The sequence below is a fragment of the Camelus dromedarius genome, chromosome 5 (genome assembly GCF_036321535.1).
Source record: "Camelus dromedarius isolate mCamDro1 chromosome 5, mCamDro1.pat, whole genome shotgun sequence".
Taxonomy (NCBI): domain Eukaryota; kingdom Metazoa; phylum Chordata; class Mammalia; order Artiodactyla; family Camelidae; genus Camelus; species Camelus dromedarius.
Window position 1 is genome coordinate 91,786,069 of NC_087440.1, and position 23,496 is coordinate 91,809,564.

The following is a 23,496-nucleotide window of genomic DNA, read 5'->3' on the forward strand; positions in this document are numbered from 1 at the left end:
CTCATTTTACTGCTAGGGAAACTGAGTCCCAGATACTTTCTGAAATGTCTGTATTTTTGGAAGAGATTGGTGGTTGTGTATGAAGGAATAAACCCTGGGGTTTGGGGCTCTATTTCTTCTCCTTGGTATTGTGGATGTTCTTCACAGCTGAGCTGGGAACTGATTTTCTTGAGATATTTTAACAATTTGGGACTCATTTTAAATTTCTTTATCTTCGTTGTTGAATGTTGGATGGTTTGCCCTGCAGTGAATAGTTTGTCTCTCACTAGTAACTGCCGTTTAGGTGGTGAGACTCATAGTAGAATCATGTATCTTAATGAGAATGCTCTCATTTTTAAAGTCAACTCCTCATTTACTAGAAGCTGATAGAATTCTCATTCTTGCAGGGCAGATTGTTGACTGTGATTGGATAGAATAATTTGACAGTAAGTTTTGAGTATTGCCATTAATGAGGGATACAGAATTAAAAATAGTTTAAGAGATTGGAGTAGAAATGGTTGACATGAGTAAGAGTACTTACAAAATAAACAGGTTCTGCAATTATTTAGTTAGTTACCTAGCTCTGATTTCTTGCGGCTGAGAGTTGTCTGAGTTATCACTAGGCCTTTTAAGTAAAAGGAAGCTTACACTAAAGGATCCTCATGCTGAGTTGGCTGGGGTAAGTAGGACTTGTTAGGTCAGCTTTAGATGAGAACATTGGAACCAGGTCTCTTAAATTCTAGTCTTGGTGTCTCCTCATATGTGCCAAAGTAAAATCTTTGCTGCTTGTTTTAAAATGCTACTTTATTTTAATCTCTGTGAGGAAGGAATTACTTCTTTCATTTTTATAGAAGAGAAAACTGAGATTTAGAGAGATTAAGGCATCTCTCTTTCAATCTAGGCCGAGCTGGGATTCCATTCCAGAACTGTTTTACTAAACCAAACTGCTGTCTTAAAAAATGACTGACAGTGAATACGTCGAGTCTTGGGCGTCTCATTTATCTGGTGAAAGAAGGAATGCTGAAAAGTGAACTATAGGCACCCTCACCCCACTCTGCTTTTGGCAGTGATCAGATTTCTCAGACCCTTGCCTAATTCTTGTGTCCTCACACTAAGTGTTTGATGTGATATTGTTTGTTTCTTACACATATTAAGCTTGCCTGTATGCTTGCTCCTCTGAACATTTCCCTGCAAGTGTTGTACCATCCACCCACATTTTGTATGTAAGTATTTTGTTTTATCTTCTCATTGAGACCCTAATTTGGCTGAAAATTCTCCGAACGACTCTTCTTTCTAGTATATTCTGTTTTTATCAACCTAGAGCTAGCCTCCCAGCTGAGATTTTTTTTGTTAGATACATAACAACCACTTACTTTTAACATTTTCTGTCTTCTAATTGACAAAAATATCACTACTGATAAATAATGGATGCACTTAGAATGTATAACTATACACATAACATGGGAAGGGTGTGTGCAGGATTTCAGGGGAACGTGTGAAAAAAGCTATTTGAAAATAGCAGCTGTTGAATTTTATAGTGTTACTCCTTAATAATTCTTAAAGGGCTCATGTTGTATGTTTATAACTAGCTAACAAAATGTGGATTGCATTTTGAGTTGGGCACTTGGATGAAGCTGAAGAGAAAGTAAAGACAGGATTTAGATCTGGTTTGAGCTAGTCATTTAGTCATCGAGTAGCGAGTGCCTTACTCTGGCTCTGGGGTCCTGACAGCACACCCCCCTTTCTGAGATGTGGAAAAGAGAAGGATGCTTGTTGGAACCGCCGTGCTCCCTGGCAGAGGAGGGTGGTGGAGACGAAGCTGTGTGATTTGGAATTGGTGGTCACGGCCACACTTTTCCTCTTGTTAGTTGACTTTTTTCCTTCTTAAATAGAGTTGTATTGAATATGTGGATAGGTAATGTAGGCATGTGGTACAGGATTAAAGATGTGACGCGTATGTACGATGACAAGGAGAGTTCTGCTGTGTCCCCTGCCTTTCGTTCCCCTCCCTGGAGACAGCCGTTTCCATCGTGTCTTCTCTGTGTGCTGATGGGCCTCCACGGAGTGTCTGACTGCGGGACCTCAGGACGGCCGGAAGCAGATGACTCACGTTCAGAAGTTTTTCCCCTTTCATGAAGCTCCCTGGCATTCTGTCTTCTCAGTACCTTTCCTGTTTCAGAAAGTTTTATGATTTACTTTTTTTCTTTATCGTGACATTTTCCTATGTTTTTATGATCTTTCAATTTTTATGAACTGGCTTTGGTGTCTTTTTCAGAGAGTTGTGATGATTTCAAGCTAATGTTTGTGGAAGTGCCTGGCACATAAGAGTTGGTCAACTACAAAAGCTACTTCCTTTCATCTTTCTTCTGTCCCTCCCAGTGTTAGTGTGTATAAAACAAAAAACAAGACAAAAAAAAAATTGTGAACGAGACAATGCAGTGGATTCCAAAATTAGGCTTGTGTGAGTTGTAATGTTTGTTAGTAAAGCCATTCATTTGAGTAGAGATAAATTATTTTCATTCTTTGAATTCACTTTGCCTCAGCTATTTAAAAAAATTCCTCAAGTCTGGTCTTGGTTTTTTTCCTTACATAGTTTCAGTAGTTTGACTCTAAACCCAAACACATACAGGTTAGAAACTTTTGAAAAAGATTTTGAACATACCTTTGCAAAATGTTCCTCATCGTTGTGGTGGCTACTGATGAGTGCCCATGCTGTTTTAGGACTTCCACCTGTATTGTTCTTGACTCCTCTTAGGTGACTTCATGTCCTCATGTTCAAGACATACAGAAATAATGGCTTTCTGTTCGGTGCGTTTTAATCCTAGTCTAGGACTGGTCTACTTCCACTTGGAGCTAATTTATATTAAGCTTTCTAGGAAGGTTGTCTTTGCTTCAGAATAAGATTGATATAACACAGAGGTGTTGTGAGGATTAGTAGGTATTGGCTTTTGAAGAATTTTCATAATTGGTGTACAGTTAAAATGTCTAATATCACCCTGGAAAGCTACCTGGAGTATAAAACTTTCAATCTTATCCATCGTTTTTGATATTAGAAAATTTGGTTTGTTTATCTAGTGGGATTTTAAACACTACATGTTTGCCCATAAGATCTGATTTTTCAGTGTAAGATTTTAACGAGGCGGTCTCCCATTGCATTGCTTCTCTGAAACAAGTGCAGGATTTTTCTTTCAGATGAGTGATCTGTAAAAAAATGAGCTGCAGACTGTAGTTTTGCCGTTTTCTTAGGTTTATGGCTGTAATTCTGGGAGTTTTTAGAACTTTCTCAGGCCAACCCCTCACTCAGTTTCCTAGTGTTCTTATCACCATTACACTGTATCACAGTATGGAAACTAAGAAGCCAGCATCAGTACATTACTGTTAACTATGCTGTAGCCTGGTTTACACTGATGTCACTATTAATGGGCTTGTTCACATTTCACTAATTTACCCATTAATGCGCTTTTTTGTTTCAGAATCCAGTCCAGGTCACCACATTGCATTTAATTGTCCTGCCACCTCAGTCTCCTCTGGTCTGTGACAGTTTCCCAGTTTTTCCTTGTCATTCACAATCTTGAGAGTTTTGAGGAGTTTTAATCAGGTATTTTGTAGAATATTCCTGAATTTACCTTATCTTTTTCTTATGGCTAGACTGGGATTATGGGTTTGGGGAGGAATATGCAGGGGTGAAGTGCTCTTCACATCGCATCGTATTGGAGTGTGGGGGGGGTGGGGGGGTACATGCCGGCATCATGCAATGTTACCCCTGATTACCTGGCCAAGGTAGTGTTGACCAGATATCTGTCCTGTAAAGTTACTCCCACTCATGCTCTGTTCTTCAAAGTCCTGCACAATCCAGTGGTGGGGAATCAAGCTCCCTCTCCTGGAGGAAGGGAGTATTTATATAAATTATTGGAAATTCTGCAGGGAAGCCACTTTTTCTAGGAATATCTTCTTTGCCCATTTTCCTGTTGGGCTTTTTATTTGACTTTTTAAAGAAGTGCTTTACGTAGAATCTCCATGAATATTTGGATAAATTACTGAAATTAGCTGTTTGCCTATGAACAAGTAGGTTTGTTTTATTTATACAAAGTTATGAGATCTCTACTATCAAAACAAATGTATCTCCATTTCATCAGCATTTATAAATAGCTAGGTACCAGAATCATCACTGCCCATAAGTCTTTCATTTTTATATTGGCTATTTTGGTGGCAAATAACATAATATTGACAACAGCAACAAAAATTACCTTGTTTTACGGGAAATTCCTGTGAAGTGCCACAAAATACCAGGACAAGGAACTGTGCTCCTTTCTTCCACACAAAACGTCTGGGCTGAATGTGATCAAGTGTGGTTGAGAGAACTCTGGTCTGAAATAGGGCTGGGGGGCCTGCAGTAAAAACGTGGCCTTGGCGCTGTGTCACCGTGGGCAAGACACTGCTTGTCCGAGTGTGGTTTCCTCACTTGTCAACTAGGTACAGTCTGTCTATGAAGCTCTTTGTAGCTGTAATATTGTGAGTTATTTTCTGAGCTTGCGTGAATTTTGGAGGCATTCTTGCAAGGCAGTGTGAAGTACTATTACATGGACAGCTCTGGGCAGATGTTCCTTGTGCCGTTTATGGAACAGATGTGGATTTGGAGGCAAGGGGAGGAGGCAGAAAGTCTGGCAGGGATGTTACTGCAACCTGAACACGGCACTTAAGGCCTTGATCAGTGTTTTGGAATGTAGGAGAAGGGAGCTGTAGGCAGGAAGCATGAAGGGAGTTATGTTCAGTTATTTTTAGGTGTTTTGCTTGCTTGTCTTACTCCAAACACTGGCTTTCATAGTAGGAGTAATCAATTTTTCAGATGAGAAAACAAAGGCTTCCTTCTGAGGAATTTTTCCAGCGTCTTAAACTTTGTAGGTACCAACCTGGAGTTCTAACCTATGGTAGTTTTCGTTTCGAGCCCATCTATTTAACCAGCTCATCTTAGTGGATTCTCTGTGGATGTGAACCAAAGTTAGTATGGTTCATGTGTTGTGGTGAATGTTAACATTTTGCTGACTTTTCGTAAAATAGTTGTATGAATTTGATGTACAATGTAAGTGATATTTTTTCTGATTTGGGATTTCCTTAATAAATATGAAAATTTTGGATAGTTCTGCATGGGTTACATTTTGGGCACAATGTTTCTTTTTGTATCTTATATAATAAAATTAACTTTTCAGTTTATTCTAAATTAAGAAAAAAAGAGATGTGCCTTTTCTGCGACCAGTATTAAGCAATTGAAGGCATCTGGTTTTCCAACATTGTTAAAAGTGTGATATTATCAGATTAATACGGTAATGAAGAGACTGATAATTTTCAGCTTCAAATATAATATTAAGGATAGAGGTTTCCTTGATATGGTGTGACTTGTGTAAATTGCAGTCTTATAAATTGGTTCAGGTTTGTTTTTTAAAGAAAACAACTAGTAAAATTGAATATTGTAATACTGCTGAACTCTTCTGGGATATAACGTGGTTTATTTTCATATATATGTTATATTTGAATTAGAATGGTAATGACTGTAGCTTCAAACTGTACGTCCAGCGTAAGATCACTGCTTACAGGGATGAGATGGTACCCACCCCCCAAAAAATCTGTTATTAAGTTGTTTGCATACCACTGTATGTTAAAGAGAGGAATTCCCTAATTCCTGTTTAAAACCACAGTCTCACTTTTAATTTGGCTTCATGCTTTCTGGAACCTAGGTTGTTTAAGCACAGACATTTAACCTTTTGGGTGCAGAGTGCTCTTAGACTGCTCTTGGGTCCGGTCAGGTCAGTGTCATTATATCGTCTTGACATTACAGTGTCGTCACAGTCACGGGGATGACGCCCACGCCACGTACTTCTGGCAGTGCTTTGCTTTAGGCTGTATGGGACCCAGAGTGTCCAAAGTTTTTTCAAAGGAATACAGCACTGTAAAGAGAGATCATAAAGGTAGCAATCTAATAAAAGCCTCACAAATCTGGTTTAGTTATGGAAAAGTCAGTAATAATTATGAAGATTTTAAAAAATCTGGCCTATAGTGCTGCTTATTAAAAGTTCCTCCAAAAGATTGGATATTCATTCCTTTTTCTTTCATTAAACTGCATCAGTGGCCTTATACTCTCAGCATCTCTTAAACTCTTAAGACATCAGTTGGAAGAAAATAATTTGATTAAGAAAAAAGTAGCCAGCAGTTTAATCCTTTATTAAGTGTTAAGCTTGGGAAAAGCACCGGGGAGAGAGCATGTCCATGGCAGGAGGTACTCTTGTTAGAAGTGTGCTCAGCAGAGGCCGGGCCGCAGGCTGGACAGATGAGATCGTCGGCCACACTAGGACTTCAGTGTATATGTAGTTGTGTCGATGGAAACATAATTTTAATTGGATGTGAGTTGTTCTGTTGGATGATTCTGTAATATATAGTGCTCCTGTAGTCTGTTTCACTTTATGTATTGTTTCCTTATGTCATTAAATGTACTTTCTAAAAGAAACAACTTTTTAAAATGTGTGCATAGACTGCCCTTCAGAAAGCCTTAACTGATTTATGGTACACTTCTATCAATGTTTTTGGTGACTAGTTTTTCTGTACGCATCTCTAACATTCTGCTCTGCCAAATTTTTGGGAAGAATTCCATGTTCTCATTTTCCTAACCCAACTCTTTATAAGGAAACTCTAATAACATGGGTATAATAGTAAAGCTACGTCCTCAACTAGTGGCTCAGTAACTGAAGCTTTCACTAGGCCCCGGGGAAGCGGGGATGACATTGGGAGTATTGTGTTATAGAGTAGACCAGGCCCTGTGCTTCTCTTGGTGGGTGATGTGTTACCATTAGTCGGACTATGGCTAGAGGCTTCTCTTTCTTTTTGGAGTGCTTGGTGGTGAACTGTCAGTAGTCTTGCCCATTTTGATTAGTGTGCTTTTGTGATATTGCTGTTACAATGGTGTTAAGAGAAACAGGGGGACCCTGATGTAGAACCTTTCACTGTGAAATTAATTGGTGTTTGAAGCGTTTTGTCCCTGTTTGCTTTGGTTTAAGGATTATGCTTTGTGATACTACATTGGTGTTAAATAATGAACTTGTTAAGTTGGCAACATGGAGGGAAAGTGTTTGTGTTTTCTTTAAAGAAGTCTGACTCTGAGTCCAAGACACCTGTAGGTCAGGGAGAATGAGAAAAAATAGGATGTTTTTAATTAGAAAGAAACTGAGCACACAAGTCCAATTTCTAGTGTAGACAGAGTTTACTTCAGTAGCATTTTATTAGAATCTGCATTCCTTCTTGAGGACTCAGGAAAGGACCATTGATCAGGCATTGATTGGACTCAGGTTACTGGACAGTGATGCAGCCAGTTCTGAGGGAAAGTACTTGCCCGGCGTTGTCAACCTGGAATGTTGTACGTGTAGTGTGTTTGAAATATCCTACCCACAGGGCTAGGGTTTATGCCCTGAAGGGTGGGGAACTCTTTGAAGGGAGGTGCACGAAGTGAAGGGCAGATCCCAGCCTGACGGGTTCTCACACTTGTCAGACAGGACTGGACTGCCATGGTGAAAGAAAGAAAGGAAGGAAATAGAATGGTGTACCACCCTTTTTCTAGAACTTTCCATATGTTGGCTACCTGACTTGTTACTTTGTGCGTATTAATTTATCCAACTTCTATGAAACACCTGTAAGAGGTCTCATGGGACTTAGTCTAATGGGAGACTGAGGAGAGTAATTGCTGTTACTTAGTATTTAGTATGTACCAGGTACTTAATGTGTGCTCTCTGACCTGCATAGAAACCTGGGCACTAGGTGGGCACATTCTCTCTGTTTTCCACAGGGGTCCATGAAGCTGAATTCATCATTACCCAGTGACAAAGTGGCAAAGTGGGAACTCAGACCCAGCATGGGGCTTAGGCTCAGATAGGAACTCAGATAATGGCCATTTTTACAGAAGGCACTTAACTCCTCTTTTCAAACATAAAGTAAAACACTTCTTATCTCATAGGGTTGTTCTGTACATTATGTGATGCAGATACATAAAGTATTTTAGCTCTGTCACGTAGCAACAAATAATTAGACCTTACTGATCCCAAAGCTGATGATGATAATCACTGCTAATAATAATTGAGTTTTACTTACAAAGTCATCATTCTTTCCACAGCAGCGCGACAGCGCGTGTCCTTATGCAGACCGTTAATAAGAGTCTGATCTGTGACGGAGGATGTTCCCAGTGCTACAGGAGTAACGAGGGGGTGGACTGCTAACCTGGGCTGGAAGACTTAGAGCAGACTTTCTGGAGAAGATGATACTTGGGCTGTCTTAAAGGGTCAGTAGCAATTAGCTGTGGGAAAAGATAGGGAGGGACCCTGGAGTGAGAGGGAAGTGGTAAGAGAGAAGACGGGGGGAGCAGAAAGGCTCGGCAGTGTAATGACCACGTGGGGATGCGAACCCGAGAATGGACAAAGGGTTAGAGAGTCATCCTGACCAGATGGTACCGGGCCTTGGAATGCCGTGGGGTTTATCCTGAGGACCGTGGGGAAGCTGTGGAAGGATTTCTTTTTCCAAAGTAAACTTTTTATTTTAGAGTAGTTTGATTTACGGAAGCTACAGAGGTGGTGCAGAGAGAGACCCCACATACCTCGCACCCTGTTTGCTCTGTTACTGTCTCACCTTCGTCTGGTGCACTTGTTACAATTAATGAACCAATACTGATTCATTATTATTACCTGACGCTCATAATTTATTCAGATTTCCTTAGTTTTACCCAGTGTCCTTTTTCTGTTCCAGGATCCCATCTGAGACACCGCATTACACCTGGTTGCCGTGTCTCACTAGGCTCCTCTCGGCTGTGACTGTTTCTAAGGCTTTCCTTGTTCTTGATGCCTGTGGCAGCTTTGAGGAGTGCTCGTCAGGAATTATGTGAAATGTTCCTTAGGTGGGGTTTGCCTGATGTTTTCTAATGATTAGACTGAGAGTTTTGGGAGGAAGACCGCAGTGGTGAGAGGCCATTCTCACCGCATCACCTCAAGGGTGCGTACTGGGGCATGCCTTAATCACCATGGCTGTTGACTTCCATCACCTGGCTGGGGTGGCGCTTGTCGCGGTTCTCCACTGTAAAGTCCATCGCCCCTCCCCACCCCTTCCATGCTGTCCTCTTTTGAAGGAAGAAGTGGCTGTGCGCAGTCCACACTTAAGGAGTTGAGAGTTGTGATCTATCTCTGTGGAAGGATTTTTTTTTTTAAACTTTTTTTATTGAGTTATAGTCATTTTACAATGTTGTGTCAAATTCCAGTGTAGAGCACAGTTTTTCAGTTATACATGAACATATATACGTTCATTGCCACATTTTTTTTCGCTGTGAGCTACCACAAGATCTTGTATATATTTCCCTGTGCTACACAGTATAATCATGTTTATCTGTTCTACATATGCCTGTCAGTATCTACAAATTTTGAACTCCCAGGCTGTCCCTTCCCACCTCCTCCCCCTTGGCAACCACAAATTTGTATTCTATGTCTATGAGTCTGTTTCTGTTTTGTATTTACGTTCTTTTTTTAGATTTCTGTTGAAGGATTTTAACATCAGAAGTTGATTTTGGAGTCACATAATAATATTTGGTCCCTAACCTAAATTTACCAGAAGATTAAATTGATGGATGCTTAGCTTCTCAGGATATAGTGAGAGCATGGATGGCAAATTGGTATATTTAGGAGTAAGAACTGCCAATGTGCACAGCTTTATCCCTTTACTACTTTCTTCATTCCTACTGATAAGTAATCTGTGCTCAGCATTTGGATTCCATATGGCTTTTTAATGTAGGTATTAGGGTATGATGCTGACAACCATAGGGAGATAGAATTTAGAGCTAATTTGAGATTAAGGGGGTTTGCTTATGTGGAGATATAATATCAGTGTGGATATAATGACCCTATAGCACCCTGTACAGGATTATAATTGTTTTACCTTTAGTTTTCTTATCAGGAACTTGAGAAAGAAGGTAGCACTTGACTCATAGCTAATTATGCTATTACCCACTTTGTTGAGAGTTTTTATCATAAATGTTGAATTTTGTCCAAAGCTTTTTCTGCATCTATTGAGATGATCACAATTTTTATTCTTCAATTTGTTACTGTAATGTAGTGTGTTACATTAATTGTAAAGTAGTGTATTACATTAATTGATTTGTGGATATTGAATCATCCTTGGACCCCTGGGGTAAATCCCAGTTGGTCATGGTGTATGATCCTTTTAATATTTGTTGAATTCAGTTTGCTGATATTTTGTTGAGAATTTTTGCATTTAGGTTCATCAGTGATACTGGCCTGTAATTTTCCTTTTTGTGTGTGTGTGATATCTTTGTCTGGTTTTGGTTTCAGGAGGATACTGACCTCATGGAATGAGTTAGGATGTTCCTTCCTCTTCACTTTTTTGGAATAGGTTAAGGATAGGTTTTAACTCTTCCCTTAATGTTTGATAGAATTCACCTGTGAAGCCTGGACTTTGATTTGTTGGGAGTTCTTTTTATTACTGATTTAATTTCATGACTGGTAATTAGTCTGTTCATATTTTCTGTTTCTTCTTGGTTCAGTCTCGGGAGATTACGTTTCTAGATACTTGTCCATTTCTTCTAGGTTCTCCATTTTATTGGCATATAATTGTAGTAATCTCTTGTGATCTTGTGTGTCTGTGGCGTTGGTTGCAGTGACTTGGCCTTTTCGTTCCTGGTTTGGTGATGTGGACCCTCATCTCAACAAGTCTGTCTAAAGCTTTGTCAGATTTGCTTATCTTTTCAAAGAACCAGCTCTTAGTTTCTTTGGTCTTTTCCATTATTATTATTTTTTTAGTTTCTATTTCATTTGTTTCTGCTCTAATCTTCATGATTTCTTTTCTTTCTACTAACTTTGGTTTTGTTTGCTCTTTTTCTAGTTCTTTTAGGTGTAAGATTAAGTTGTTTATTTCACATTTTTCCTGCGTCCTGAGGTGGACTTGTGTCACTATAAACTTCCCTCTTAGAACTGTTTTTGCTGTGTCCCATAGATTTTGGGCTCATTGTGTTTTTATTTTCATTTGTCACCAGGTATTTTTAAAAATTTCTTCTTTGATTTCTTAAGTGAGCCAATGGTTGTTTAGTTGCTGTTTTGTTTTTTAAGGAGTCTTTTCATTTTTCTGCCTTCTAATGGTCTAGAAGTTTATACTTACTTACTTTTTGGCAGCTTTTGATGAAATTTTTACTGTACACACTTAACATCTAACATTAGTCTTTCTTCTTTAGAACAGTTTAACTGTGATCCACTACCTCTAACTTACATGGTGGTGGTGTTCAGGATTTTAGTTTTGTTCTTTTATAAAACTGCTTAAATTGGACATCATTTTTACTTTTTTTATAAGCAGTGTTTACAAAATCTTGTTTACTTATCATTTTTTTTTTTTCCATATCAACCTTTCAGGATTTTTTTTTTCCCTGAGCAAATTCTTCATTGTAGGTAAAACCTCCCAAAGTTTTTGTTCATGTGAAAACATTTTTATTTGCCCATGTTGCTGGGAGTTTTGCAGGGTAAATTCCAAGTGCTGAGAGGTCAGCACTTTAAAGATATTCTTCTAGTATCTCTGGGTTCTATTGCTATTGGGAATTTTACTGTCAGCCTGTCATTTATTTGTAGGTGGTAATTTTCTCCCAGGCTTTAGAAATTTTTACCAACCTTAGCTAAAGGTCTTTTTTGAAGGTATAATTAACATTCAAAACGCACAGATCTTTAGATTTGACAATTGTGTATACCTACATATCTGCCATCTCAAACAAGGTAAAGAACGTTCCTATTCCCCCAGATAGTTCTGTGCCACTTTCCAGGGACCACTCCTTCGCTCCCACCCACTCTCTGATTTCTGTCATCCCACAACAGGTTTTTACTATTCTTGGACTTCATAACAGTAGACTCATGCAGTACACACTCTTGATTTATGAGTATGTGTCTAGATTTTTTTTGCTCTTCGTTTTCTTTTGTTTTGAGATTAATCCATGTTGTGGCTTGTCTGGTTTTGGCCTCAGAGGATGCTGGCCTCGGGAATGGGCACAGCAGTTTGTTCCTTTTTATTTCTGTGTTGCATTCCTCTGTGTGACTGCACCTCTATTTGTTCATCCATTCTTCTATTGATGAACGCTTGGATTGTTTTTATTTTTTGGTTATTATGAATATGGCTGCTAGTAACATTTTTTTTGAGGTATAATTGATATGTAACATTATATCAGTTTCAGATGTACAACATAATGATCCTATATTTGTATGCATTACAAAATGATCGCCACAATTACTCTGGTTAACATCTGTCACCATATGTAGTTATGAAAATTTTTTTTCTGGTGATGAGTACTTTTAAGATTTACTCTTTTAGGAACTTTCAGATATACAATACAATACTTCTTATTGACATATAGTTGATTTACAATATTGTGTTAGTTTCAGGTATACAGCATAGTGATTTAGATATATGGATCCACAAGCACTGTATTAGGTAATATCAGATCATACAGTGCAGGCTTTAAAAAAAAAAAACTCTTTAAAAATGTTTGAAATTTTACAAACATAATGAAAACTACAGAAAATGGTATTTGCCTACCTACCACCCGGACTTATGGAAAGCAAGGAAACGTTACAGAGAACAGATAAAGCAAGATCTCTTTCTCTTAGAGTGGCTGTTAACTTGATTTTTAAAAACCCTTATTACATATAGCTATTAAATGTGCACATTTTATACTTGAAATGTATGTACCCCCAGTAATATGTTGCATCTTTTTATATTTTTAACACTTACATTATGATATCATACATTTTCTTTAACTTGCTTTTTGTAGTAAAAATGGTTATCTATAGACCTGATCAGGTTTATTTTCTGCATTTAAGTCCTTTGGATGCCCATACTGCAGTTTAGCCAGTTCCTGTTGGACTTTCAAGACTTTTCTGTATTTCAGCACCATGAACATGCTGTAGTAGTAGTCCATATCAGAGTTCTCCAGAGAAACCGAACTAGTGGTGTGTGTGTCTGTGTGTTTAGACATTTGTTTTAAACTATTGTCTTATGTGATTGTGGCTGCCCAGCAAGTATGAAATCTGTAGGCCAGCTCCTGCAAGGGAGAGGTGAGGCTTCAGTCTTGAGGCACAGTTTCTCCTGGGAAATCTCAACTTCTGCCCTTAAGGCCTTTCAGTTGATTGGATGTGACTCACCTACAATATGAAGGATAATCTTTTTTAATGTCAACTGATGTAGGTGTTACAGTGGTTACACAACTACTGAATTCACAGCAGCACCTGGATTAGTGTTTAATTAAATGACTGGGTGCTGTAACCCAGTCAGGTCAACACATAAAACTAATCAACACAGTATCCTTCCATGTGTACATCTTAAAAAAATCTCTAGGGCAGGTACTTGGCAAATTTAAAAAAATCTCCCTCAATAATTTATACACATGATGAAACAATATGCTGGTGTCTTCTATTCTTGTTCTTTTTATAAAAAAAGAACTGCTGGTTAGGACCCAATAAATTAATTGAAATTGGTCTGACCTGCAGTGTGAAAGACATTCCTGCTGATACATGCCTTATGTTTAGAAATGGGTTGCTGGGTCGCCGGGTGTTTGTTAGACACGGCCAGTGTTCTCCACAGTGGCTGTGCAAGTGTGCACTGCCACTGCTCGTGCAGGTTCTCTTTTATCCTGCCCTTGAAGACGGTCAGTAAATTCAGCTTCCTTGTAATGCTTCTGCTTCCTCCCAGGTAAGTCTGGGTTTATTTTTCAAGGTTTGTAACAATCGGTAATCGACTTAAATTTTTTTGCAGGGGGTGTAATTAGGTTTACTTACTTATTTTTAAAGGAAGTACTGGGGTTTGAACCCAGGACCTCGTGCATGCTAAGCATGCGCTCTACCACTTGAGCTATACCCACCCCTGGTAATCGACTTTAAACAAGGAGAGCATTGTGAATCACCATGTTGTACACCTGTGATGTGTATAATAATGTGTATTAACAGTACTTCAATAAAAAATTATATTGAACAAGGGGAGCAACTGTAGACTTATTAGCACCTTCTGGAGATACCCACATCTATCCAGAAATGAGTGACATTGCTTTGTTTTTGCTGTATTTGTATTCTTCAGTTTGTATACAGCAAAATGGACTAGTTTTGGTATCTGTATTTGTGAGTGTTGAGGCAGGTGTAGTTTCATATAACCACCACCACAATTGGAATACAAAACAATTCCGTCTCCTCAAAAAATTGCCTCCTAAAATTCTTAGCCTTCCTCCTACTCCTCACCCCACCGGTCTGTTCCCTATCCTCTAGTTTCACCTGTTCTAGAATGTCATGTAAACGGACTCATACACTATGTGGCTGTTTGAGACTGGCGTATTTCACTGAGTGTATGCTTCTGAGACATGGCCATGTTGCTGTATGTATCAGTAGTTCACTTATTTTTAATGCTGTGTAGTATTCCAGTGTGTGGATGTACCAGTCTTTTTAACCCTTTATTCTTTGAAGGATATTTGGGTTTTTCCCCAGCTTTTGACAATTGTGAATAAAGCTGCTATAAATAATTGTGTTCAAGTTTTGTTATAAATGTGTGTTAATTCTGTAGGGTATATAACTAAGTGGGATTGTTGGGTCAGTGATTCGTTAAATACAGTTACGTCTTTTATTAAAACTGTGAAACTTCCCTTGTGACTGTCGTTTTGCATCTACACCAGCAGTGTTTGAGTGCTTCAGTTGCTCCTTATTCTTGTCAGTGCTTGGTGTTGTCCATTTCTTTTATTTTAGAAGTTCAAATAGGTATATTTTGGCTTCTCATCATAACTTTAATTTACATTTCCTCATGGCTAATGATAGTTAGCATCTGTTCATATGCTTATATGCCATTTTTGGTGAAATTGTTTGAATCTTTTGCCCATTTTTTAAAAATTGGGTTATTTTCTTATTGTTATGTTTTAAAAGTTCTTTATATAATCTGCATGCAAGTCCTTTGTCAGATACATAATTTGCAGGTATTTTTTCGGTGTAAATTTTTATTGAGCTCAGTTTACCATTTTTTAACTTTTATGGATTGTACTTTTGGTGTTACACTTGAGAAATCTTCAACCAAGTTTGTGAAGATTTTTTCTTTTTCTTTTTTCCCTAAAAGACATAGTTAATAGGTTTTACTTTCATATTGTAAGATCCATTTTGAATTAAATTTTTATAAGGTATGAGATACAGATCAAGCTTCACTTTTTTTTTGAATATGGAAAGCCAGTTATTCAAATACTCTTTGTTGAAAAGAGTGTCTTTTCTCCATTTAGTTGCTTTTGTATCTTCGTTACCAGTCAGTTGACTGTATTTATTTGGGTTTATTTCTGGACCGCCTTCTGTTCGTGATTGGTGTGTCTGTCCCTTTGCCAATACCACACTCTCTTGAATAGTGTACTTTTACATGGTAAGTCCTAAAGTGTAGTGTGTTAAGTTTTCCAACTTTGACCTGGCTATCCAGGCCTCATTTGCCTTCCAGTCTCTTTTTGTCTATTTATGTCAGTATGAATTGATTCATAGATTATTGTTTTATTACATCATGGATTCATGGATTATTATTTTATTACTATCATTTATTTTGTTGCTCAACTTGTCACAGATTTGACTAGTGGGAGATAAATTCCATCATTCTTTGAACGCTTTCTTACCTTCTGGCATAACGAGATATTCCAGGGTCTTGTACTTTCCCTGTCCGAGCCCTAGAATCAACCATTTTTCCAAGGAGTCCTAGTTTCTTTTATTGGAGAGTGGTATTTAGAGACCAAGAACTAGGAGCTAAATGTGCTCATTTTTTGCTGGATTGTCATTGCATCAAGACCCTTGCAGTGGACAGAGCTGGGAAATATATGTGTGCATGCATACATGTATACACACATCTATATTTATATCGAAAACTATGAGTTCTTACTGTTACTGTCAATTTCTGTCTAGCACTACAGAATTCTTTCTAGCCTTCCCCTTCTGTATTTGTAACTCTTTCACTCAGCATAGTTATTTTGAGATTCATTCATATTGTGTGCTTAAATGGTTCATTCCTTTTTATTGCTGAGTTTTATTCCATTGAATGGATGTACCACAATCTTAGGAAATTGCCAGAATTCTCCCTCAAAGTGATAGTGCCTTTTTACATTCCCACCAGCAGCTTAAGAGAGTTCCATTTTCTCCGTATTATCACCAAACCGTGGGTATTGTTGGTCTTTTTAACTTATACTTTGTAGTAGGTATGTTGTGATATCTCACATGGTTTCAATTTGCCTTTCCCTAATGACTGTTGATTTTGAATATCCATCCATGTGCTTATTTGCTATCCATATACCTTCTTCTTTATTCAACTCTTTTGCCCATTTGTTAACAACGGGGTTGTTTCTTATTGTTGCATTTTGAGAGGTCTTCATAATATATTCTGGACACAAGTCTTTATCAGATAAGTGGTTTGTAATTATTTTCTCAGTGTCTGGTTTGGCTCTTCATTACTTTAGTACTGTCATTTGAAAAGAAGTTCTTACTTTTTTTTTCTTTCTTTTTTGCAGGGAGGGATTAGATTTATTTATTTTAATTTTTCTTTTTAATGGCGGTACTGGGGGTTGAACCCATGCGCTAAGCATGCTCTCTACCACTGAGCTATACCCACCCCCAAGAAGTTCTTGCTTTTGATGAAGTCCAGTTCATGAAGTTTTTTCTTTTATGGATTGTGCTTTTGGTGTTATATCTATCTAATCAGATCTCTCTAAAGCTAAGATCAGAAAGATTTTTCTCATATTTTCTTCTAGAACTTTAATAATTTTGGATCTTATGTTTAGTTCAGTCATTAATCTTGAGTAAATTTTTGTATATGATGTGAGGTGTATGGATCTATAGTAATTTTTAAAATATGAATATCCATTTGTTCTGGCATCATTTGTTGAAAAGGTTATTTTTCTCTGTTGAATTTTGTCTTTGCACCCTTGTGGAAATCAGTTGATCCTATATGTGTGGTTCTGTTTTTAGACTCAATTTGATTTTATTTCTTTCTCTATATGTTAATAACCACAGTGTCTTGATCTTTATAATTAATTAGTTTTGATTCAGGAAGTATGTCTTCCAACTTTGTTTTTGTCAAAGTTCTTTTGGCTATGTTAGGTACTTTCCATTTTTGCATACATTTTAGAATGTTTATCAATTTGTACAAAAAAAGTACGCTAGGATTTGTATTGGGATTGTGTTAAGTCTGTGGAGCAATTTGAGTAGAGTGCTGTCGTAATGATGCTGAGTCTTTTGATCCGTACACATGGTATATCGCTTCTTTTACTGAAATGTTTAGTTTCTCTCAAATGTTTTACAGTTTTCAGTGTGTATGTCTTCTCATATCTATCCCTAAATGGAGTTATTCTTTAGTTTTGATTTTTGATTAATTGCTGGTATATAGAAATTGAATTGATTTTTTTTCTTTTACTATTAATCTTGTTTCCTGCAACTTTGCTAAAACTCATTTATCCTAGCTACTTTTTGTAGATTTTGTAGGTTTTCTACACAGGTGATCATTTCATTCCAATGTGGATTCCTTTTATTTCTCTCTTGACTTTCGGTTTTTAGATTTTTACTTGAAATACAGCAAGGCTGTATTCCATCTGTGGTCCCTCCTCACACACACATTTGTTGACTATTTTTAGATTGTATAGCCTTAACATTGTTCTAAAAGTCAGAGCCATAGAAGATGTGTCTCAAAGGAGTCACTCCCCTCCTTTTTGTCATATTCCTGGCTCCCCATCTCTACACTCTGTTCCCACACAGCTTATAAATTCAACCTTTAACCTTGCTTAATTCATAATGTTCATACTTTGAGTCTTTCCCTCCTCTCATTCCATCATTTTTCTTCAAAGTAGATGCCCCACAAATTTTACCAAAAGTGTAGAAGTTCTTCATAAAACTTAGAACACATTAATAGACAACATTAAAGATCTGGCAATTTGATAAAAGGAATTCATGAACCAGGCTTCATGAATTTTCTAAAAGTATGTTTATATTGGGTGTGTGTATTAATGAATTTTTTTTTCTGGAGCTAGATTCCATAACTTTCATCATGTTTCAGAAAAGTTTATTTAAATAAAAAAAGATAAGGTAAGAATGCGTTTAGAATGAATGAGTTTGGGTCTGACCAGTATAAAGGCTGGTTAGTGGGCCTCTTGTCTTCTGAATCTTTTCTACCTTTTGAAGATAACGTTTTAATTATCTCTTGTAATATGTGACTTCTTTTTGTGGTTAATCTGATTATACGTGTCAACTCAGCACCTGGCACTTGTAAACCTTTTGACCGCTGTTTTGTATCACAGCATCTTAAGGGTCTGAATGCAATTCAGAAATTTCCTTCTAGGTTAAATCTTTTAAAATGGTCTTTATTAAACCTGTTAAAGAATCTTTGGATTCCTGCTGTGTCAAGTCACTAAAAGATTACTCCAGCAGTAAGGGGTAAGGTTATTCAAAGAAGCACATGGGAAAAATTCATATTTTAAAGGAGTCTTTGAGCAACCTGCCACATGTGGCTCCCTTTTTGGATGTCCCATGTCTGAGAGCAGAGTGTGGTATAGTGCTTAAACCCTTGGGCACTGTAGCCATTCTGCCTTGGCTCAGTCTAGGCTCTGCCTTCTACTCGCTGAATGATCTGTTTAGTTTCCCCACCTAGCAAATGAGAATAGCAGTTATACCTACCTCATATGCACCTGTTTATTAAATAAGTAAAAGTTAAGTAGAAAAAGACTTAAAAGTAGAAATGTTTCGGCAGCCTTCAGAGCCTCCTCCACCCCCACCTTTACCCTGTGATGTTGAGTGTGGGTTCCATTGTGGCAGATTTCAGTAAAGGGTGGGTGATGTCATCACATTCTGAAGTTTAAAAAAAGACCAGAGCGATGGTGTTAATTGTTGCTTATGTCTGTTAAATTGTAATAACAGTTTTTTTTTTCTCTACCAAGCCAAACTAGCAAGACGCAGTCAAGAACGAGACAATCTTGGCATGCTGGTCTGGTCGCCTAATCAAAACCTATCAGAAGCAAAATGTAAGTTTCAGAGCACTTTTATTTTCCACCTTTCTTATTTACTGTACACTTTTAAAGTTACTTTTGTAGCTGAAAGTCTCTACATGTGTTACATTTCTCTTACATTTTTAAAGTAAATGATCTAAAGAGTTTGAAAGTGTGTTCCTTATTGTGAGCCATCATAATGGTTTAAAGATTCTTCAACTGCGTTTCATATCTACTTTTTATTCAGGGTGCTGTACTAGTTAACATTCTAAAATAACTAGAAGGAAAGGTTCAGAGTGGAAAGAAATTTATACTGCAGAATATAACTCCCTCAGCTGGGAATTTATAGATTTATAAAGATGAAGAGTTTAACAAATTTCTAATTTGAAAGATTGCAAAGTGCAAAAGTGTGTTATTGGCAACAAGTTTTATAATGTAGGAGGTCAGCCTCACTGGAAGTAGAACTTTTGAACTGGCCATTTGTTTTATGTGCTTAAAATTTTATTAGAATGAGTATTTTCAGCTACCTTGGGTTTTCTTTTAGGGGAGTAGGGTCCTCTAGCTATTAGTAATATTAATTATATTTCCAGAGTTTACTTTTTCAACTTTTCTATCCCCTCTGCTCAAGCAATGCCGTACCAGAGTCACTTATATCTGACGTGTTGCCTCGAGTCTACTATTTTCAGAGTTTTTGTTTTCTTCATAACTTAAACGAGAGAAGAAAAACTAAATCCCCCTTTTTGAGAATTTTTCAGTGGGGGCGGTCCATAGATGGGATTTATGGGGATTTGTGAACTTAGAAGTCACGTGCAAAATTTTTTTTGGTGTATGTATGTTTTTGTGGAGAAGATTGGATTTTCAAAGGGCTCCTTGACAAAAATAGGTTAAGAATCGATGCTCTAAAACATAGTAGGACTTACAAAGCCTCATTGGTAAATGCTGGACAGGAAATTAACATTGTCAGTGAAGGCTGGAACTTAGGCTTTGATCAGGATTTCCCAAGTTGTGTTTTTCAGTATTAAAACTAGGTGCTAACAGGTTTCCGCTGCGAGTAAGTGTTAGGGATGATGCATATTAAATATTCTCTTGTGTATTTAACATCTGTGTTTGCATGTATAAGGTGCAAAGGGCTCATATGGTAAAGAAACATGTTTCATTTTGACCAAGAAGGATCCTTTTTAAAAATACAGTAACCTCCATGGAACACAGAAAATTCAACTACTGTTGGTAATGCTAAATTTAGCAATAACAGAATAATCTCAGACCAGTCTTACTATCAGAGTATCTTAATTTTGCCTCTATTGGGCTATGGCTTGATGAGTTTATCTAGGAGAACAGACTGTCAGGAGGAAGTGTATTTATTGGCATTTCTGATGCCTTTGCTGTGCTGGGGAAAACCTTTTAAGTATTTCCTATATTTTTGTTTGTATCTTTCCTTTGAGCACTTACAGTAACTTAAAAAAGCCATCTATTCCATTTTTTAACATGCTGTTCTTTCTAACTAAGAGCTGAGAATCTGCCTCTTGTAATTTTTAAAGCTTTGTTTTCCTGAGCTCTGCTAAGTGAGTCTGCTTCCATGTGAGTCTTCTACATATTCAGTCATCCTGCCTCCTTTATTGACCCCAGTCCAAGTTAAATCTGCCTAATTGCCCAAAGTGTTTTTCAGATGGTTTGATTTTTGGGTCTCTTTTCATCTCTGTTGCACTCCTGGATATATGGTCCATTTGGTCACAGTGCCCACCTTAAATTATGGTGCCCAGAACTGAATGTTAATAGTGAGCATTTCAGATCAAAACCACAACTAGGTACCATCTCACACCGATATGAATAACCATCATTAAAAAGTCCACAAACAATGAATGCTGAACAGAGGGTGTGGAGAAAAGGGAACTCTCCTCTCCCACACTGTTGGTGGGAGCGTAATTTGGTGCAGCCACTATGGAAAACAGTATGGAGGTTCCTTAAAAAACTAAAAATAGAGCTGCCATATGATCCAGCAGTCCCACTCCTGGGCATATATCCAGAGAAAACTCTAACTCGAAAAGATAATGCACCCCAATGTTTGTAGCAGCACTATTTGCAATAGCCATGTCATTGAAGCAGCCTAAATGTCCATTGACAGATGAGTGCATAAAGAAGATGTGGTATATGTGTGTGTGTGTGTGTGTACACACACAGTGGAGTACTACTCAGCCACAAAAAAGAATAAAATAATGCCATTTGCAGAAACATGGATGGATCTAGAGATTATCATACTAAGTGAAGTCAGACAAAGGAAAATACCATATAATGTCACTTATATGTGGAATATAAAAAAAGGACACAAATGAATTATTTACAAAACAGAAACAGACTCACAGATGTAGAGAACACACTTGTGGTTACCAGGGGGAACAGGGGGAGTAGAGGAATAAATTAGGAGTTCAGGATTTGCAGATATTAACTACTATACATAAAATAGATAAACAACAAGGTCCTACTGTAGAGCACAGGGAACTATATTCAGTATCTTATAATTACCTATAGTGAAAACGAATATGAAAAAATATGTATGTATAACTGAATCTCAGTATACTGTACACCAGAAACTAATACAACATTGTAAATCAATTATACTTCAATTAAAAAAAAGAGTAGTGAGCATTTGTTGAGCCTTTATGCCAACCATGTAATAAAATGCTTTCCATGTTCTATGTCATTCAATCTTTACAGTAACCCTGAAGGAAGTTTTTGTCCCCATTTTACAGATGGCATTCCACAATTCAAAGAGGGTTGTGAAACCAACACAGTCAGTGGTGGAGCCAGCAGTATCAAGTTTGCTGACTCTTCACCCTGGGCATGCTCTCAACGTGTCCCTCAGGTTGAGCTCATCAGTCTCCGTCCTTTCTTCGTTTCAGTCACTTTCCTTCTGTTACGACAGTTCAAGGTTATACTAGTGCCTCTTGCTCCTATTCTGTTACCTGTTGGAATCTTTCAAGTCAGAGTATTATTTTATGTTTTCAAGACCTAGAAGAAAAGAGCAGAATATGAAAAATTAGAAGATTTTTAAATAATGGTTTTGCCTAAAATAGATTTGTAGTTTTCATGTAAGTCTTGCCAGTAGAGATAAAAACTTTATATTCTTAAAACCAATCCACAAGTAACATTTATATATTGCTGAAAGTTCAGAAGACACAGAATAGTATAAACAAGAGACAGTTCACCCATATTTCATTATCCAGAGATAGCTATTGTTAAACAATTTGGGGTGTTTTTCCAGTCCTTTTTTCCCTCTGTGCATGTTTATATAAGTGAGATGATGGTGTTTCTATATATGTGGGTGTCCATTGTCTTCCTGGACATTGACCTAAGCGTTTCTTACCTTGCTAGACCACTAAACAGTGCTGCAGCAAACATTTGAAATAACCATGTAATATTCTATCATATGTATATATCAGTGTATTTAATCATTATTCTATTAAAAATTTAGGTTGTTTCTAATTTGTTGCTATTGTAAAAGAAGGTGGTAGTGAAAAACTGAATCACAGAGCTTTGTTCTCTTTTTCTTTCTGGTTACGTTTTTAGTATTTTCTTAAGATTTATCCCTAGAAGTGGAATTGTGGGTTGATGAGAATTTGCTTAACTGCTCAGGTGGGAAGATACTAACGTAGCCCTTGATGTGAGTCAGGTTTCTTTTGTGGAACTCTGAGAGTCATACTTGTGACTGATAGTCTCATCACAGTTAGGCCTTGAAATGAAATCACAGTTCAAACAAGAACACACAGTTTGTTCTCTCTGCCATCTGTCGTTTCTCCCTCAGTTTCCCTCCCTCCCAGTATATAGGCAAAAGAGAAGTCTTCCCATTTGCCTTTCTGATTTATTTTCAGAGAATGTGGAAGTCTTGGTTGCCCACCGTTTGCTCTGACGTCATGTAGAGAGAATATGTGAGACCCCTGTAGACTTCCAGTAGATGTCCTCCCATGTGACGGTGTCTGTGAGCCCTGGCCTTTCCTGTGTTGGCTTCCTTCTTCTGAAGTAACAGTTTAGAGTTCTGCTTCTTAGGGTTACTGCAAGTTTACAGAATTATTTGTGTTTATAAAAATAAATGCTTTTGTAGAAATTTCAAACTATACGGAAAATATATAATATAGACAATTAAAGCTCTCTTACGGCGGAGAGAGTATAGCTCAGGGGTAGAGTGCGTTCTTAGCGTGCCCGAGGTCCTGGGTTCAATCCCCAGTACCTCCTCTGAAAATAGATAAACAGACTTAATTCCCCCCTGCCAAATAATGCATATGCGAATAGTGAAAAATACCCTGTGTCTCCCAAGTTAACCGCCATTATGTTAATTTTCTGAGTGTCTGTTAGTCCTTATAAACTTACCGTGTTTTTTTTTTAATGGTGGTATAATATAGGTGTTTCATAGTTAAAGCGTTTCTAAACAGTGCTGCAGTGAACCTCTTTGAAGGGAATTTGCTAGGTCAAATGGTACCTAGATTTTTCTG

General features: G+C 37.5%; 1 protein-coding gene across 1 annotated transcript in view; it reads left to right on the forward strand.

Annotated features, from left to right (window-relative positions):
• The window catches only part of RCOR1 (REST corepressor 1), a 102,264-nt gene that overhangs the window by 45,040 nt on the left and 33,728 nt on the right, over positions 1-23,496 (forward strand). The window contains exon 3 of the mRNA XM_031454373.2: positions 18,965-19,048. Within this exon, the coding sequence (XP_031310233.2) occupies positions 18,965-19,048 (84 nt within the window). The remainder of the gene's footprint in view (positions 1-18,964; positions 19,049-23,496) is intronic.